At 38.9% G+C, this 20,835-nt stretch overlaps 1 protein-coding gene across 1 annotated transcript in view; it reads right to left on the bottom strand.

Annotated features, from left to right (window-relative positions):
• GUCY2F (guanylate cyclase 2F, retinal) overlaps positions 1 to 20,835 on the bottom strand; it is a 105,593-nt gene that overhangs the window by 68,213 nt on the left and 16,545 nt on the right. The window contains 4 exon segments of the mRNA XM_032756413.2: positions 2,721 to 2,852; positions 9,439 to 9,535; positions 13,385 to 13,469; positions 14,871 to 15,225. Coding sequence (XP_032612304.1) covers positions 2,721 to 2,852; positions 9,439 to 9,535; positions 13,385 to 13,469; positions 14,871 to 15,225 — 669 coding nt within the window.

Here is a 20,835-nt window from a genome sequence, read left to right on the forward strand (position 1 = left end):
AGGCCCCAGTGGATTCCACCTTCATGGCTTAGCTGGGTGCAACCCATGCCACAGCTCTCACAGGTTGGAGTCAGTATGACTGCAGCTCTCCCAGACTGGCGTTGCATTCTGGTGGCTTTACAGATCTGAGTGTCAAGGGTGGCCATGTTCCAAAGCCCCACTAAGCATTATGCTAGTGGAGGATCTTTGTGGTGGCCCTGACTCCACAGTTTTGCTGAGTATTGCCCTAGTGAGGACTCTTTGTGGTGGCCCAGACCCCACAATTCCACTGGGTATTGTTCTAGTGGGGACTCTCTGCAGTGGCCCTGCCCCTGTGGCAAGTCTGTGCCTGCGTCCTGAAGCTGTACAAGACACCCTTTGAAATCTAGATGGATGTATCCATGCCTCCATACCTCTTGCACTCTGAGAGCCTGCAAAGTTGGCACCGCGTGGATACTACCAAGATTTATGGCTTGCATCTTCCAGAGCAGTAGGCCAAGCCACACCTTGGACCACCTGAGTCACAACTGGGAAGGCCAAAGAGCCCTGCACTGAAATATGGGAAGCAGAGATTTGAGTCAGCCCCAGGCGGCAAGCCCTGGGATCTCGCAGGTGCCCTGGACCGCATCAGTGTCCTGGGTCTCTACTTTGAAACCAGTTCGACCCTCAAGGCCCCGGCACTCTGGGCCTGTAATGGGCATGACAGCTTTGAAGATCCCTAAAATGTCTTTGGGGTCATTCTCCCATTCTCCTGCCATCTTGATGAATAGCATCTGGCTTCCTTCTATCCATACCAATCTCCTTATCAAACTTTTTTTTTTTTTGGTCACACTCTTGGTTTTCTCTCCTAAACATACTTTTTCATTCTTCACATGGCAAGGCTGAGAATTTTACAATTCTATATGTTCTGTTTCCCTTGTTTTCTTTAAAATACATTCTGTCTTAAGTCATTTCTCACTTTTTGCATCTTACTATAAGCAGTTAAGAAAAGCCATTCAGCACCCTGAATGCTTTGCTGCCTAGAGATTTCTTCCACCAAAAATCCTCATTCATTGCTCACGAATTCTACCTTTCACAGGGTCCTAGAACATGGACATAATTCAGCCAAGTTCTTTGCCAATTTATAAAAAGAATGGCTTCTTTTCAACTTCGTTCCTCATTTCCATCTAAGACTTCCTCAAAATGGTCTTTAACGTACATATTTTTACCAATGTGGTCATTCTGTTCATGACCACTTAAGCAATCTCTAAGAAGAACCAGGCTTTCCATACAGTTCATCTCTTCTTCCAAATCCTCACCAGAATTTCCCTTAGCATTCCACTCACAGCAATCAAGACTTTTTCCAGCATTCCCTTCAAAAGTGTTCCAGCCTCTTCCCATTACCCAGTTCCAAAGCCACTTCCACAGTTTTAGGTATTTTTTTGTAACAATCCACTGCTCTAGTACCAATTTCTGTCTTAGTCTGTTAGTATTGGGTAATTTATAAAGATCAGAAAATTATTTTTTACAGTTCTGAAGGATAGGATGTTCAAGATCAAGGTGCCAATAGGTTTGGTTGTCTAGTGAGGGCTGCTCTCTGCTACCAAGGTGGTACCTTGTTGCTGCACCCTCCAGAAGGGAGGAATGCTGTGTCCTCCCAGAGCAGAAGGTAGAAGGGCAAATTAGCCAAACACTGCATGAAGCCTCTTCTATAAGGGCTTTAATTCCATCGATGAGAGAGGAGCCTTCATGGCCTAATCACCTTCTAAAGGCTCCATCTCTTTATACCATCACATTGGCCATTAAGTTTCAACACCTGAATTTTGAGAGGGACACATTCAAACCACAGCAAGGTCCCTGTCAATTATTTATCTAATGGAAAAGAGTATTCACTTGAAAAATCCAATGTGGTTGACAATCTAAAAACTCGTTCTGTCCTGTTTTGGACTTTCTTTGTAGTTACTGTTGAAGTTGAGAGTGTTTGCTGCTCTTGGGAGTATCTTCAAACAAAACAAGGAAACCACACTGAGAAGGCCTCACTTAGAAGGAACAGAAAGGCAGTCTAGTTTCCCTTTTACCCTCTGCTTAACTCATTCCTGCTGAGAAGAAACAGTTCATCTCTCTGATGCAAGATTTGTTCTGGTTGCCAAATTCTCGTATCTTAGATCAGGTGGTAAAGGGTGGCCTCTTAAAGCTTGAAAGACAGAAACCTCAGTGGAATAAAAAGGATTTCTATTTTCAGCAGCAGAAAGTAACCTGTTACTCCAAGAGGCAGAACAGGTGAAGAAAAATAAATAACTGAATAAATGTTAAAGTCTCAATATCAGAGGATAACAAGTACAGGAAAAACAACTAGAATTTGAAGAGAAGCGTATCCCAAACCCTGCCGTGCACAAGCATAGCATATCTCTAGACATCTCATTACAAACAATAGACTCAGGGAGTCATTTCTTCTATTGTTATCTATATATCTTCTGGAGTGACAGATACATTTAAATGTTTGGGTCTCAAGAACTTTTTTCTACATGCATAGTAAATACATGGAGTTGAAAGATCAGTGAAGTTATAAATAAGTAGATTTGTTGCTGAAGAAAATAATTGCCAAGAATGTCAACCAAACAAGTCCATAAGCAAACACAGACACCAAACTGGAAAGACTTGCCAAAAGCCCCAGTATTTTTACCCAAAGACTAATTACTAAATCATTGCCTCATTTTAAAATCCAAGAAAGCAATAGATTAGACAGCTGTTGAATATCTTACCTCATAAATCGCTATGTTTGAGTTTTCATAGGTAGCTGGAGTTAGACTCCCTGAAGAAAAGGAGAGTCTTGAGGACCTCCCACTTTGGACCTCTGAGGTAATCTGGAAGCTTACACTGGCACAACTTCCTCTCTGTGAAAGGATTAGGAAAGAAAAGTTATGACCAAAATACTCATGATTTGGCACAGAGTTTATCTGAATTTTCTTTTTTATTCCTAAGAAAATAGCTATATGAGTTGAACCCTGTAAACATGAGATTGATTCATTTTCCCTACCCTTCTGAACTTTTTTTTTTTTAGTTCAGGGTTGGTACCTTGTTTAACCACCATGTAGCACCAAAAAATTATAAAGGTGCTTCCACCTCCTAGAGAGGATTAAAATTACAGATGGGGGCAAGAAAGAATGCCAGTCATAATTTAATCTGGGACTCTCACTTTATAGACAAAGAAGTAAGACCAAAAAAAAAGATGAAATAAGTTTCCTAGTGTCATACAGCTAGTCAATTATTTAGTTACAAGATTATTGTTTATAAAAATCTAACATTAAAAAAAAATCAATAGCAGACCTAGGACAGCATCCCACCTTGCTGACTCTCAGGAGTGGCTCTTTTTGTGATACTATGCTGAATGGCATCCTTCTTTGTGCAGATAAGATTAATGGCAGAGGGTATCCCAGAAAGCAATAATAGTAGAGCGTGAGCAGATCACATGCCTATATATAATTTATGAGTCTGATGCTTAAATAGGTCAAATTCTCTATTCCTTGATTTTTGAACTTGCACACATAAGTCTGGTAGGAAAGGGCTGGGAACTGCACAGTTGAATGACAAGAGGAAGAGTTACCTGCAATCTGTGTTAACCTTTAAAATTGAACCTCTGTATCTTCAATTGAACCAGTAGACTTATTTCACATGAAGACATATAAATCAACAGGTTCCTCATATTCTCCATACCTCCAAATGTGCCTTTCTTAGAATTAAAGCAATCCAGAGCTAGCCGTTACATTTTGGTATTGTCTAGGAGTGCCCCCACCCTCAACTCCAACATCCTTATTTTATAATTAGGAAACAAAGACGTAGAGAGGTACATAGGGACAGGGACAAGAATCTTGGTATTATATTTTCTGGTCCTGTGCTCTCTCTACAACTACATTATGCTTTATTTTACTTTGCTTGCCAATAAAAATTAAGCTTAACTACTTCCCAACATTCTACCCCTTAATAGTCATTGATCAACTAAAGATTACACCTTAATAGTCTTTGATCAACTAAATATTACAGCTGAGTTAGCCCAGAGTTAAGCTCCTTCTATGAAGACTATCACAAAGTTCCAAGACAATGGTAAACTCTACCCAGCCCCCAATGTGCTGAAATCTCAACAGCTCAAAATTCAGACAAGATGTAAAACTTGACTCTTCACATAACCCCTGTATCAACCTGAACACTCCCCAACAGAGCAAGGTCAGGGAGGAATCTACTTCCCTTTCATTCTTTATTTTCATATCTCAGCAGGAGTACCTAGATCTGTATATTGAGATATAGACCTCTCCATGAAGGGCAAAGGAGAAAGCGAGAGAACTGCCAAAATCCACACACATTTTGACTTCAGCTTCATTTTCTTCTAAAAACTTCCTTTCCTAACCTGACTTCTCCTGACCTGCCAATTTTTCTAGACGGAATTAATTTTATATTCACTAAGAGTTTACACTTTCAGACATTCCGTTTGGATGGAATTCTTGGCTTGGCTTCTTGACTGATTAGGCACAGCCAGCTGCAAGTTTGTGACTACACAGCAATTAAGGAAAATGTATGCTTCCCCTATCTTTTCCCATCAGAACCTCCGATACAAGCCAAATGCCAAAAGGGATCTGGAGGCCAAGAGCTATGTTCTTCTTGGGTAATGCCATCCTTTTCCACCTGGGCCGAAATAGTAAAAAAATAAAATAAAATAAAACAATTTATTTTTTTTTTACTTACAAAAGAACATTCCCTACTATAAGGCTACCCATCCCTTATAACAGTATACCAATCCCTTAGTAACAGTAATAGCCCTGTTACTATTCATTTTTCTCACTCATATGGTAAAAAGTGATGACTTTTTATTCTCATGTCAAAATTTATGCACAAGTGAAAAAAAACTATCATGGTGAGCAAGATTTTAAAGCCCTAGTTACTTTGTTTACCTGAAGGTAGCACTGCTCAGCTATTTATGGTAATTTTGTGAGATCTGGTATGCTTTAGTCACCCAAATATGGTTTATGTCCCAGTACAAATAAGAGGAGGCATAGGTAGAGGTCTTATAGACTACACTGGACTATTGCAAACCTATACAAATAAAAGCCTCATTCAGTCCAAAATTGAGCTATATGTATCATTTTGATATGTTAGAGCTAAAACATCTAGGCAATTGATATGAACTGTCATTTTGACATGGATACCACCAAAGAAGTGGGAATTTTACAAATAGGTTTATTGCTTTTGACTGAAATTTTACTATATTTTGCTACATTTAGACAATAACTTCTAGTCATCTACTTTTACTACTAAACATCCATTTCTCGATAAAATATCTTGTCACAAAAGTGAATACTTTTTTCTTAGTATTGGGTTATATATTAGGATTGCTTCATAGCTTGTATTTCAACATCTATACTTTCTACTTAAGGCAGGAAATTTTATACAAGGCATATTGAGTATGGCAAATCCAGACAAATTCCACTACCATGAGTCCTAGGGTCCTTTGGTGGCTCCAAAAATAGGGACTAATATCAACAAATTTTTATGTCACAAGGGTGGAGTGTAGGCTTCAGCCACAGTGACAGTTTTGGCTTTCAGCCATACCTTTCCAGGAACACAATATCAACCTTACAAAAAGATCTGATGATTTAAACAAGTAAGAATTAGGGTTATAATTGAAAATTAAATCAAACAGCTGAACAATTAATTTGACTACAACTGCTCAGGGTAGTACCATGTAAATCCATTCTCACCCAGCCAACTAATTAAATATACCTTTCAATTTCACATTCAGGCAGAAGACCAGTTTGGTCACTGACACAATGAATTCTCAAATCTGGCACAGTTGTGTAGCAAGAGTAAACGGCACATGAAGACAATATAATGTATTTGTATACTCTTCCTACATCCACTACCATACTATAAATTACAGACTAGTGTCTCTACTGTGGCCACATATACTAGCACAAGAAGACACTCTAGCTGGCTTTGACAGTACTCTTCCCTACATATTCTCTTCTCCAAGCTTCTGTTTATACTATTTCCTCTGCCTAGGATGCCTCGCCTATGGGGCCAGACAGGTAATATAAAGACGTGAAATATGCTGAGTATAAGACAATATAGAGTGGTGGGAATTGTATCAAACTGCAAAGAACATGCCTTTTCCACAAAACGCAACTACTACTGAGTTATAGCTGATTGTCATGATGAGATCCAAGGCTGACAGATCTTCCAACTTTTAAAGAAAACTCAGAAATCCAGATTTTTATATGTAATTTCACAATTTCAAAATTCTGGCTTTTTTTTAATAACTGTGAGGGTGAAACAAAGGTGGTTACCAGTTTGTGACCTAAACAAACCCTATCATTCCTTCATTAAGACTCAGTTTTTGTGCTGAGTTTCTGAAAAGCCTCCCTCCACTGATGTGGCTCCTCTGAAGTCCTACCACATTCTAGTTTCTTTGTACAACATGGTGCTCATCATCTCTCTTGTGTGGTATGATTTGTCACTCTAACTTAACTGTAATCCTCTTGAAATCTGGGACTACATGTCATCTTTCACAAGGCCTAGCCCCGGGGGTAGGACATAGTAGCACACCTTTAATGAAGATCACCAATTACATTACAATCACAACCAGAGAAGATCTTTTGGTGAAATCTAACTCTTTCACTAGTTGATTAATTCACCAAACCTTTACAATCTCCTACTATATTATAAGAATTATGTCAGGCTAACATTTTAAAAAATATATTGTTGCCGTTGAAGAAATAGCCATCAAATGTTGAGTCCAAATAAACAAAGAACTACAAAAAGTCAAAGCTAAACCATTGCTCAAAGTGCACTGCATTCACTTCCACAACACTGTTCTAAGGCTGCACTGTTTAACAAAAGTGTAACATGAGCCATATATGTAATTTTAAGTTTTCTAGTAGTCACAATTAATAAACAAAAGGAAACAGGTATCCCAGGGATGAAGCCCACTTGATGATAGTGGATAAGCTTTTTGATGTGCTGCTGGATTCGGTTTGGGACATATCTCAAAATAATAAGAGCTATTTATGACAAACCCACAGCCAATATCATACTGAATGGGCAAAAACTGGAAGCATTCCCTTTCAAAACTGGCACAAGACAGGGATGACCTCTCTCACCACTCCTATTCAACATAGTGTTGGAAGTTCTGGCCAGGGCAATCAGGCAGGAGAAAGAAATAAAGGGTATTCAGTTAGGAAAAGAGGAAGTCAAATTGTCCCTGTTTGCAGATGACGTGACTGTATATTTAGAAAACCCCATCGTCTCAGCCCAAAATCTCCTTAAGCTGATAAGCAACTTCAGCAAAGTCTCAGCATACAAAATCAATGTGCAAAAATCACAAGCATTCCTATACACCAACAACAGACAAACAGAAAGCCAAATCATGAGTGAACTCCCATTCACAATTGCTTCAAAGAGAATAAAATACCTAGGAATCCAACTTACAAGGGATGTGAAGGACCTCTTCAAGGAGAATTACAAACCACTGCTCAACGAAATAAAAGAAGACACAAACAAACGGAAGAACATTCCATGTTCATGGATAAGAAGAATCAATATCATGAAAATGGCCATACTGCCCAAGGTAATTTATAGATTCAATGCCATCCCCATCAAGCTACCAATGACTTTCTTCACAGAATTGGAAAAAAACTACTTTAAAGTTCATATGGAACCAAAAAAGAGCCCGCATCACCAAGTCAATCCTAAGCCAAAAGAACAAAGCTGGAGGCATCATGCTACTTGACTTCAAACTATACTACAAGGCTACAGTAACCAAAACAGCATGGTACTGGTACCAAAACAGAGACATAGACCAATGGAACAGAAGAGAGCCCTCAGAAATAATACTACACATCTACAACCATCTGATCTTTGACAAACCTGACAAAATCAAGAAATGGGGAAAGGATTCCCTATTTAATAAATGGTGCTGGGAAAACCAGCTAGCCATATGTAGAAAGCTGAAACTGGATCCCTTCCTTACACCTTATACAAAAATTAATTCAAGATGGATTAAAGACTTACATGTTAGACCTAAAACCATAAAAACCCTAGAAGAAAACCTAGGCAATACCATTCAGGACATAGGCATGGGAAAGGACTTCATGTCTAAAACACCAAAAGCAATGGCAACAAAAGCCAAAATACACAAATGGGAACTAATTAAACTAAAGAGCTTCGGCACAGCAAAAGAAACTACCATCAGAGTGAACAGGCAACCTACAGAATGGGAGAAAATTTTTGCAATCTACCCATCTGACAAAGGGGTAATATCCAGAATCTACAAAGAACTTCAACAAATTTACAAGAAAAAATCAAACAATCCCATCAAAAAGTGGGCAAAGTATATGAACAGACGCTTCTCAAAAGAAGACATTTATGCAGCCAACAGGCACATGAAAAAATGCTCATCATCACTAGCCATCAGAGAAATGCAAATCAAAACCACAATGAGATACCATCTTACACCAGTTAGAATGGCCATCATTAAAAAGTCAGGAAACAACAGGTGCTGGAGAGGATGTGGAGAAATAGGAACACTTTTACACTGTTGGTGGGATGTAAACTAGTTCTACCATTATGGAAGACAGTGTGGCGATTCCTCAAGGATCTAGAAGTAGAAATACCATTTGACCCAGCCATCCTATTACTGGGTATATACCCAAAGGATTATAAATCATGCTGCTATAAAGACACATGCACATGTATGTTTATTGCGGCACTATTCACAATAGCAAAGACTTGGAACCAACCCAAATGTCCATCAATGATAGACTGGATTAAGAAAATGTGGCACATATACACCATGGAATACTATGCAGCCATAAAAAGGATGAATTCATGTCCTTTGTAGGGACATGGATGAAGCTGGAAACCATCATTCTCAGCAAACTATCGCAAGGACAGAAAACCAAACACCGCATGTTCTCACTCATAGGTAGGAATTGAACAATGAGAACACATGGACACAGGGTGGGGAACACCACACACCAGGGCCTGTCGTGGGGTGGGGGGAGGGGGGAGGGATAGCATTAAGAGATATACCTAATGTAAATGACTAGTTAATGGGTGCAGCACACCAACATGGCACATGTACACACATGTAACAAAACTGCATGTTATGCACATGTACCCTAGAACTTAAAGTATAATAAAAAATAAATAAATGAATAAACAGGTAAAATTAACTTTAATAATATACTGTAACCCAATATATCTAAAATATTTAATTTTGACATTTAATTAACATTTTTAATTTTTTAAATATTTTTGTAAAATTTAATAAGATATTTTACATGTATTTATACAGTTTTCTAAACCCACTGAGTACTTTACTCTTATAGCACATCACAATTCAGACTAGCCACACGTCAAGTGCTCAGTAATTATCTGTGGCTTGTGGCTACCATATTGGACAGGGCAGCAAAAGAAGAGGATACTCCTTACCTTACTGCCAAAGTGGGGATTGATAAACGTTACATCCTCCAAAGTCAGTAGAATTCTATTGGGTCCTTTGATCAACTGGATTTTATTTATACGACGCCTAAAACAAACATGAAATCAGAGGGTCACAAGGGACTGGGTGTTTTGGCAAAGCCGGGGTTAATTTGCCCTAAGATAGCACTTAAAGAATATACAAGGTATACAAGGTAATTGGGAGGATAATCACACATGGATTTTTACCATAGCACCCACAGGAAAAGAAGGAAGCAACCGTGGCCTGCACGACTTGCAGTTACAAAGACCAAAAAAGAAAAATTAAAATGCTCTTGAAAAGGCATCAAAAGAGAGGTGCGAAGGCTCTGCATGGGAATGGTATCTCAGGCTAATAAAATGGTGATCCCACATCAAGGACATATTCAAAACAACACCTCTGAATACATTTAAGGAACTCAACACCGTTTCTCATATGCCATAGAATTTATTTTAATAATACCAGGGCCAAGAATCATTAATCTCCATTTTATAGGCAAAAACACATTAGAGAAACAAAACAAAATTGAGCAAATTGGCATGAGATCTCCTAGCCTGAGGCAGAGCTGGAACTTGAATCCTTGCTCCCTGGCTGTGGGCCCAGATTTCTGCCCATGAGACACTTGTCTTGTAAAGTTGCATCTATGTGTTGCCAAAGCAACAGGTTGAAAAGTGGAAAAATTCAATCAGTTGGTTGCTTTGTCTACATGATTCCAAACAAGTAGGCTGACTTTTTTTCTTTTACTGAATTGGTCTCCTGTCTGAGCATTACAGACACAGTTTAAACCTGATTCTCTCTAAACATGCCCATTAATTTGTAGTGAATGTAATTATTTTCTACAAGTCAATTACTAGACATATAGGAGTTTATGATGTGTATTCACACAGTCAGGTAGGTCTGACTGGGTAACTTGAAGACCTGGAGGGAATCTTGATTAGTCGGTATGCTCGTTTTGTTGTTTTGTCTTGGGGGCCCTGACAGCTACAATTTGGCTTTGCTTTTTCCATAACCCCATAATGGTTACTCTGTGGAATGTGTTAAAGCCAAGAGCCATGGTGGAGAAAACAACCACTGAATCAAAAAGCTTCCTCAAGTTGCTTTAAGGAGAAGTTTACAATGTCACTGTAGCTTTAAGTATCAGCAACTCAGTTTTTCTCAGTGATTCCACTGGTTTGTAAACAAACAATTAACGTGTTTCTAATTGTCTGCCAACAAATGTGTCCCTTATCACTGTGGGAGCTGCTGCCCTGCAGAGAAAATTAAAAGAGCCCTGTAGCAGATTCTTGGGTAGAGCACATGAATCTTTTGGCAAAGTAAAGCATCACTCCCTAACTGATCTGTTTCATATGTATGGCGAATTGTCTTAAAACAGGCACACCTGTAAAAATAATCATGCTACAGAGTACACTCTAGTAGAAAGCAAACTGGCCTCCCAATCCAGAGACCTGGGGTGTGGTGCAGATTCTGTCATTAATTAGCCAGGTCCAGGTGACCTTGGATAAATAATTTATCCTCTTCATGGCTCCGTGTCCTCATCTATCTAGCAGGATAATAGTCCTTGCATTACCTGCTTTATAGAGTTGTTTTGAAAATCAAATCAGATAATGTATGTGAAAGTGCTCTGAAAAGCATAAAGCATTATGAAAGTATGAGGGCTCATTATTATCATTATCATCATTAGTATAACAAAATACGGGAGAGCTTTATAGAAAGGCGATGCAATCTGGTTCCAGAGGAGTAGGGAGAAAGGAGGAGTTCAAAGAATCCTTTGTTTTGGGGTGGTTGGGTTCTTTGCATGTCTTTTTTTCTGAAAAAAAAAAAAAAAAAAAAAAAAAAAAACTTAAACAATCAAAACATACAGAAAAGGAAGGAACAAAGAGTTACTCTCCTGCAAGTAATCACCGTCTATTACAGAATCTCATCAGCCGCTCAGCTCTTCTGATTGCAGCCGTGGTGGGCAGAGAGAGGGAGGAAGGCAGCAAAGAGGAGGCATCTTTTGTGCTTTGTTAGCTGAAGAACCAAGGACCAAGTGAATCTGGGATATGATGTACCTCTTTCCCATCTCTGAGTTTTCTGTGACCACTTGAAGTACGAATTGTCTCAAACTCATTTTCCTCTCCAATCATTTTCCTCTCTAATCATGTCCCTCTCCAATAATTTTCCTCTCCAATCTTTGCCCTTCAGCCCACAAGCTTCAAACAAACCCCTCCCCACTGTTTTTTTTTTTTCCTTTTTCCTTCCTTTTCCAAGAATTGCGGACTAGGCTCACTCAAAGCCCAAAGAACCAGTCTATACACTGGGAAAGACCAGTGAAAACTGTCAGTTGGAGGGTTGACAACATAAACAGCTGAGTGACTCCATTTCCCACATTGCCATGGGATGTTTTGGCATTAGGTAGACAGAGTCTGTTACTCCTCAAATCTCTCTAGAGAGGGAAGCTTTTTCATTGGATAGAGTTTATTTTTGCTAAGAATCTAATGATGTTAATTAAATACTTTATTCTTTGGCAGCAGCTAAGTTAAAGATATTAAATTTCCATTCTTAGCAGGAATATGTCCCAGTTACAGAAATTAAAAGAAATACTTACTTTGAACTAGTGTCTTTATCAAGTGTTTTAACAATTCATAAGCTACCTACGACTCTGTGTGACTTTATCGAATTTCTAATACTGGGGAAATTGGATAATAGAAGTTTTCACAGCTATGCCAACATTTTAAACACTAAGAGTAACACCTGTTATGGTTTCAATCCAGGATTTCACAGACTTATTAAAATATCAGAGCTGGGAGGGCTCTTAAACATCATCTAATCCAATTTCTTCATTGCACAAATGAGAAAATTCCGGCCAAGAAAGGTTAGGGGGCTTACCCAAGGTCACACAGCTATTTAATACACTATAGAAATTTTTCTTACAACTCACCAAAACAGCCAATCCATGCCATATTGTTGTCAGGACCATCCTTACTAAGAGGTGACAATGATGTGGTTTGCAGGGTGGAAATGGGAAAACGGGATGGTTATAATTTATTTTATTTTTCAGTTTCCCCCAATTGTTCTAGTATGGAGAGGGTCCAAGTGTTAAAATGCAAAGTTTATAGGAAAGAGGTGTCATGTTAGGCCATCTTCAGCCACTTATCCCTGATTCTGAAGCAGCTCATTAGATTATTTGGTCATGTACTAAGGGATCTGAGAGAGGAAGACAAAACTTGACGATAATAAAGATGTTTATGATTAGACAGGATAACTTTTGCCCAAGGAAGCAAGATGGTAGAAATCTAGAACGTGATACCCTGGACAAAAGGCATGAGTATCAAAGTGAAGATCCTGAGCTTCCAACAGTCAGCAAGAGAGTTCCTGGTGTCTGGGAAGGGGTTGAGATTTTACCATGTATTGAGCACCTACTATGAGTCACATACTGTTCTAGGTGCTTTACTTATTTAATTTACTTAATCCCCATTATAATCCTATGAGTTCATACCATTATTCCTAGAGCTTGGATTCTAGCAAAATCTGCCTAATTCTTGGAATTCATTAAAATAAGTCAATTCCATTCCCTATCATCACATATCATTTGGGCAAGGAAATGGTTATAGGAGACTCGGCTGGGAGAAAGGAGAACAACGATAGGGAGTAGACAGGCCCTAAAGTACTAGTTCTCTTATTTCACCATTGTGTTGAGAGCCAGATCTATTCACAGGCAACAACACTGACAACACAGCTGAGGAAGTTATTCTTGGCATCATGAAAACACTTCATTCTAAATGGGGCCTGTAGGAATGGTAAACCACAGTGGAAAAAAGAAAATCAGTGGGTCATGTAATGAGGCAATTGTACTGAAACAGGACTTCCTGGAAATCAATATTAACAAGGCTAATATGGGCTTGTATTTTTTATATACAAAAAGAACAAAAAATGTACCTTATAAAGTAAGCAAATCCATTAATAGACAGCAGGGCTATAAGCAAAGTAAGGCAGACCATCATGGCAAAGGCAGGGTCGATGCCTGCAGAGAATGAGAGGAAGAGGAAGAATGGCATTATCAGAGAGAGGCAGTAAATAAAGGGCACCACAGAGTGACTCCTCATGCTTTCTGGTGACTCTAATATCAAGCCACATCTACCTAACCTAATTCCATTTTTTCTCAGCACAGTCTGTCTTGTTGACTTTATGGACACAGAAAGCAATTTCACTGTTCTGAAGCAAAACCACTAACCACTCTGACAATAACAAATCACATGAATTAAGGCTGACCAGAGTGTTTCTTTGGAGGAAAAAGTCCACAAATGGAAAACTTTGAGTACCTTAATTTAAGTTGGACAGCAATAGAGTTCTTGAGAATAAATATGTTATCTCACCTGTGAAAGGTAAGTATTATCTTGCCTTCATAAAATAAAAGGCCTTTTTAATTCACCTGAGCCCATATGAGTTATAGATGAAAAACATGGTACTTCTTCTTCAAGGGTGAGGGTAAGTCTGGTTTTGATAATTAGTGTTTTCACCAGAATGTAAATTAGCCTCCATAAAATCTAAATATTTGGATAGATTAGTAAGATTTTTGAGGGAAATATGATGTGAGTGAAGAGGTAGTTGAGTATATCATGCTAAAGCAAAGTAGAAATCAAAGCCCCTTTCAAATAGATGCATTTGGTTTTAAAAGTGTATGGTATACAGTTGCATAATAATAATATGGGTCCTTCCAACGATCCCCTCTGGCTCTCAGAGATTTGACAAAGTTTCCCCTCTTCCACAAGCTAAAGGAGTTCCACCAGTCAATCAAACTGCAAGTATTTACTGGATACCTACTGTGTTGGGCAGTTGGGCAGCATAAAAATTATTAGCTATGGTCTCTACCCTCAATGAGCAATATATTTGGGAGTGGAAGTGGAGACACAATCAGTACACAAGAAACAATTGAAAAGCAATTTTGTGCTAAGCTGTGAGGTACAGACTTTTACTTCAATGGGAGTTCAGAGAGGAGAGAGTATAGATACGGTATTTCTGTGGTGGGACCTGATTGGCAGGATTTGGAAACATCAACGGATGGATAGGGCACCTTGAAAGCAGGAGAAATAATCATAGGTCATAGCCTACAAAAGAGCAAGAAGAAGGCTAATGTCTTCCTCTTTTTAGAGTAAGCTCTTTGGGAAAGAGTGGGATTCTTTTTAAAAAGACTGGTGGGGAGGCTTTTAAATTGTGGATGGTTATTCAAGGCTGCAAAGTACCTCTCATTGTTCTTATTATTTTAAATTAACAAGATAGAGTGCCAAGAAGTGTATGTCACTCGAACGCAAATGACTGATTTTATGAGTGTTTCAATATTAAAATATGCCTTCTCCTAAAGAGGTTCCCTTGTAACCCAAGCTGAGCCAAATTGACTACTAGCGATTTTCCATTCCTTACTTACCTCCATGGCAGATCTTCCCTTCTGCAAACCAGCATTTTGCATCTGCTCTAGGGGGCCTGCCACCAGGGAAGTGAATAGGGGTCCCTCTGAAACGTAGCAGCTCCATTTCCATGTCCACAGTGTAGGTGCTATGGAGTTCCCATTCTTTCCAGTTGGTGTCCAGGATTACATATTCTGAAATTCCATTTCCATTTGAATCTGTCCTTATCAACTGGTTGAATCCATAGAACTGCATGTTTCTGGAATGCTGAACCAGGCTGGCAGCACTAGCCTGTCCATTTTCTTTCATAGCATTATTCATGGCTTGTGCGATAAAGTAAATTGAATTGTAGATGGTTCCAAACAACGGTGAAACCTATTTTTAAAAATTACAATTATCTTGAGCCCTGGTCGCCCTAGAGCGATCTCAGAGTATATTCCAAGCCTGTGTTCATTATTATGGTCTGCACGTCTGAGTGAAGTAGAGCTATGAAGACCCAGAGGAAAAAAATTGTTTCTAAGGTCTTGCTTGGTTTCTTCCCTGAATTTTTCTGTTTTTTTTCCCCAGGCCGTCACATCTTTAAATATATCAAATATGACAATTTTATGAGAAAATCAAGTCATACACAATATATTTTTATGCTCCTAAACTAAGAAAATGATTTAGAATTATAAAGAGCACTTAAGAAAACAAGTATAGAATAGACACTGGGAGTTCAAAGGAAATATGCCAAGTTAATTACTGGTGCACTGTGCATGGCAAAATCATTTTGCTGGCACTACTAGAGTGGTAGGTGTGTGTGGAAAGACTGTAAATAATGTGTCTCCACAGTCCATGTCTGTATCCTGTCTTAGTTCAAAATGGCTATTTTTCTAGACACATGCTCCCCAGAGAAAGTGAACATTAGAATTCAGTTTTAAACACATACCTACACATACACACTCACATGTATGCACACGCAGACATCCACCCTGACACATACGCACCCAGCTATCTAGAGCCAAAGTTTGTAGAGTATAGAGAATGTGAATGTTAGTCAGAAAACCTATTGGTGTGCAAAGTGGCAAAGCTTCAACAAGAAGCCACTTTAAAACAGTAAGACTGCTAGGGTGGATAGCATAACTATGCCTGCTAAATAAATAGGGTAAAAGCAACAATGTTTTTGTATACTATGCCCAGATGCACTGCCCATTAACCTTGTAAGTTTATTTTTGGATAAAATCTTGTATCTTTTTTCCAAAAAGGTAGAGAGGATGAGCAAACAATTCCTCCCTTCTCTGTACCTCCCCTGACATGGCCCCTCACACACGCGGCCATGGCTTCATGGTTTTCCATGTCACTTCACTTCTAGGATGGAGTTCAAGAAAGCTATGGTCATGCCATTTTACTGAGCATCAGGGAAAGCTGATACTTGCTACTTTGGTTTCACAAGGTCTAGAAAGCTAAGCTCCTGTAACAACCTTCATGTGAAAAAAAAAGGGCTTAAAATCGAGTGAATCATTTTTTATTAGAAATAAAAGTCAAGATGCAGAGAGGTGTAGCAGATAGCAAGACACTGCCATGTCTTGTTAATGTAGAGTGGGAGTTTTCAACACCAGCTGCACATTAGAATTACCTGAAGAGTGTCAAAAATAGCAATGCCAAACCCAACCCAGATCAACAAAAAGAGATGCTTTTAGTTTGATACCCCAGTAATCAGCATTATTAAAAGCTCCTCAAAGATTCTAATATGCATGCAGGATTTTAAGACATCAGTATAGAAGATGATACCCTGTCCTGTGATCAGTGCCTAATGCCAGAATGTCTGAGAAAGTCATTTATCAGCTTTCTCTGTGCTTCCATTTCTTCCTCTGTGAAATGAGAATACAGAATCATGAATGTCTAAACTTTAGAAGTCATCTTGTCTAACTATCTTACTTTATAGGTAAGAAAGGGAGACACAGAGAAGTTACATGACCTGTCAAGTTCACCTACCTGAGCATAAAATAAGGAGTAAAATCCAGGTCTCCTGTTTCTTAGTTTAGCATTCTTGATTGGAATATATGCCCTCTGTGGTCCCTTCTGGCTCTGAACTCCTGTGAAAATTCCTAATACTTGGTAGAGTTCAGGGACAAAATTTAGCTTGTAAACATTTTTATAGCCTGTTTAAGAGTTCTTCATCTCGCTGACCTCTCTCTTCATGTTGGAGTGCCCCACAGCTCAGTCCTTGGTCTTCTTCTCTGTCCACACTAACTTCCTTGGTGATCTCTTTTGTTCTCATGGCCTTAAGTACTAAATCTATGCCATAACTCTCAGATTCATACTTCCAATTCAGACCTATATCCTAAATTCCAGATTGGTATAGTCAATGGCCTACTTTTATATCTCCACTTAGATGTTAAAACTCAACATACCCAATGTTGAACCCATGATATTCACCCCAAAGCCTCCTGATCCATCTACAACGAGTCTTGTCAGTCTATGTTAATAGCTACTCCATTCTTCTAGTTGTTCAGGCCAAAAAACTTGCCCCACATAACAGAGCTAACTACTAGCAGAGCAGAAATCAATACCTCAGTCTCCAGAGGGTTTTATTCCAATGATCTTCCTTCATCACCCTGTCTCAAGACATACTCTGTAGAAATAGATCATGAATGGATGGCAGGTGCCGCCACCAAGGTATCCACACTTAGTTGCCTAGCACATGCTGAGCTCCCTTAAGAGGTTTTCACTAATTCCCCCTCCTGACATTCTTGGATGCTCTATTTGATTGTCTTTGTAATTTCTGCAAATCCCTGACTGTTTTCTGGGGGCTTTGGTAGGTTATGACAATAAGTGAAGGATGGAAAGTGGAGTATAAAATCAATACTAGTAAAATAAATAAGTGAAAACACACACACACACACACACACACACACACACACACACAGGGCAGCAAGCTCCTGAAAGCAAACAGAATGCTAGTGTTCTGTTTTGAAAGGCACAGAGCCTTCTGGGAAAGAAACTGCATCTACCTACAGCCAAAAGTGAAGATTAAAACTCAAAAACAACATTCCCACCTCTGAGTTGATCCAACACACTGGGTTTTCAGCTGGCCAGGCTGTGCTGATCTTTGTGCTCTGATTGACCCATTGGAGCTGACTGACAGAAACTCCCCAAGACGACTGAAACCTGAAGCCTGTTCTTCAGGATTCTCTAGCCTAGACAACACATGTATTCACAGCCACAAAAGTATGGTAGAGAGACTTATAGCATAGCTATAGCAACAGCATTCACTTGCAAAAGAGGGGCTGTCACAATGGTCCACTGTCACTTCAAGGCCTTGGAGTTGTGCTGTAGTTGGTTTGAGCTCCTGCTTCACTCATCGTGCCCTTCAGCAAAGGGAATTGCCTCTTCCCATACGTCAAGGGCACACACTGTTAGCATCACTCACAAAAGGTCTCTAGTTGCACTTGCCACAAATGACGAGAAAGAGAAAAGGTAAAGGGTGGAACACAGGAAGAAGAGGCATTCTCTACAGGCCTCTATCCAGCTTCTCACTACAGCTTCAAAAAAAGTAAGACAGAATTGGTGGGAACTTCTGTCAGAGAGATGACCTTGTCGACATCACAGTCCAAAATGGTGAGACCACTGATGATTAAGCCCATTGTTTTTGCCTACTGTATAGACCTGAACCTGAAAGAATTAATTATGAATGATAATTAAAACATATCATTGGTTTTTATTCTGTTACTTTAGATAGCTCTACCCGAGGCTTTTAAAGTTTTTATCCAAGAGAATAAGGTCTGGATCAGGAACAGTAATATATGAATTTGTTCAGTATAATGGTTCGTGCTGTTAAGTTGACTACCATCAGTTCAGATTTACTATGTCTGAGAAGACACAAAACCGGCTTCCAAAGAATTTTATCCTCAGAAGTGTACATTAAAACGTGCCTAGCTTGAAAAGCCATCACTTGAAGGACAAAATGGCACATCAGTTTTGAACAAAAAGTCAGGCACATGCACAGATCAAGAAACCAAAGGATAATTGAATTCTTGTTATTAAAGGCAGTACCTCCAATAATGCATGATCTCAACCCTTGGGCATAGTCAAGAGATGGATAAAAGACCAATGTGTTTGATGTGATGCACATCAACACAAAACCCTTATTTTGTATAGAATGGGGTAGAAAGACAATCTTAGCCACTGTGAGCTGCAGGCAACCTTTTCTGACAACCTTGTTTGGTGGGCCCCATTCTGGAATGCTCCAGTCCTAACCACATCTGCTGTAGCCTAGAATTCCCTTGCCAGTCACCCATATTTAGGGTAATGGAAAACAATAGCAATAAGGAGCATAAGGTCCCCAGGCTTTCTAAGAAATCCTGAGGATTTCCTTTGCTTAATCAAATAACTGTACATTTGGAAAAATATCCAAAGTGTGTGTTCCAGCCATATACATTTGTGGCCAATAGAATTTAACTGAAAACAAGCATTGGGAAAACAATGAAACGGAAGAATGCAGGCATCAAACCCTAATTCAGAATTCTAATTTGGCCAAAATATAAAGGTACAAAGTTATAATCCTTGCCCAATCATCCTGAGACTAAATTAAGAAGTTCATCACTGGTGTCCCCACCCCTCAGATCTCTCTATTCTGATTTATTGTTCTCTTCTCACAGGTCCTCATAAGGCCCTAGTAACTCCTACATTACAGGAAAACAATTCAATAAATCTATTCAAATCAAAGTATTAGTCACTTAGCAATGTTACTTTGCCTGAGTAAAGCATTGGCATTAGATATTATTAGCACAGTGGAATAAAACACAACAAGCCTAATGTGTGGTTAAATGATCAGGATCTGGTAGCAGACTTGGGTTGGAATCCCAGCTCTGCCACTTCCCAGCTGTATGACCTTGAGCAAGTTACCTTGAGCCTTAGTTTCCTCAACCACAAAATGTAGACATTAATATCTAATTTGTAGGTGTAGTCTGAGGATCCCATTGGATCATTTATGTAAACGATCCCATTGGAAAATTTACGCTTGCCTATAAACACATGAATGATTAGTTATCATTCATAATTAATTCTTTCAGGTTCAGGTCTATACAGTACAGAGTAAACACTGAATATACAACAGCTGCTATTATTTGCATTTCAGAAGAGGAGCACAGGGCTCTGGTAACATCATCCTGGAAGTATAGTGTTCAAGTCCCTTGTCCTAGTTTTGAGCTGGTGACCAAGAAGTACTAGAGTCCCAATTTTAGATCCAACTTCCTTAGCACCTGAAATGGAAAAACTGTTCTCCTTCATTGTGGGAAAGATCTCATTTCTATTTTGATCTCTATTATATCCCCTGCAGAGTGCCTGACCCACAATAATAATAATAACCACAACTTTAATAATAATAATGGCTAACATTAATTGAGGGGTTATCAGGTGCCAGGCAAACTATTTAGTGTGTTAATTCATTTAATCCCCACAAGAACCCTGTTAGTTAGGTACTATTGTTATTTTCAATTTTAAAAATGAGGAAAAGAAGATGTGGAGAGCTTAAGTAAACTTAAGGCAGTCTGCCTTCAAAACCCATGATCTTAACCTTCATATTAAATCTGAGATTAATAAATACTTACTAACTTAATTAATAGGCTTTAGCAAACTCACCAGTAAAATAATATCACATGCACCCTTTTGTGACTTATTTTTTTCCTTCATGACTTTCCATAGACTTCCTGATTAAAAATAATGAAATCAAGATTTTTTTTACTTCACTCTCTTTCTCCTCTCAAATGTCACTCTCAAACAAAGAGAACAAGGAACAGAAACACTAAATCTCCCATATATAATGGTATTAGGAAACATCTGTAACCCTGTACCACAGAATCTGAAAATAAAAAGTTGCTACAAACATGGCAACTGATTTAGCAAAGTGGAGAACAGTCAAACCTAAGTGCTTGCAGAGGGAATTACTGATAAGCAACAAGCAGATCTGCCCCGTAAGAATCCTGGAAAGAGTAATTACAACCA

This window comes from Hylobates moloch, unplaced genomic scaffold (genome assembly GCF_009828535.3).
Source record: "Hylobates moloch isolate HMO894 unplaced genomic scaffold, HMol_V3 SCAFFOLD_7, whole genome shotgun sequence".
NCBI lineage: Eukaryota > Metazoa > Chordata > Mammalia > Primates > Hylobatidae > Hylobates > Hylobates moloch.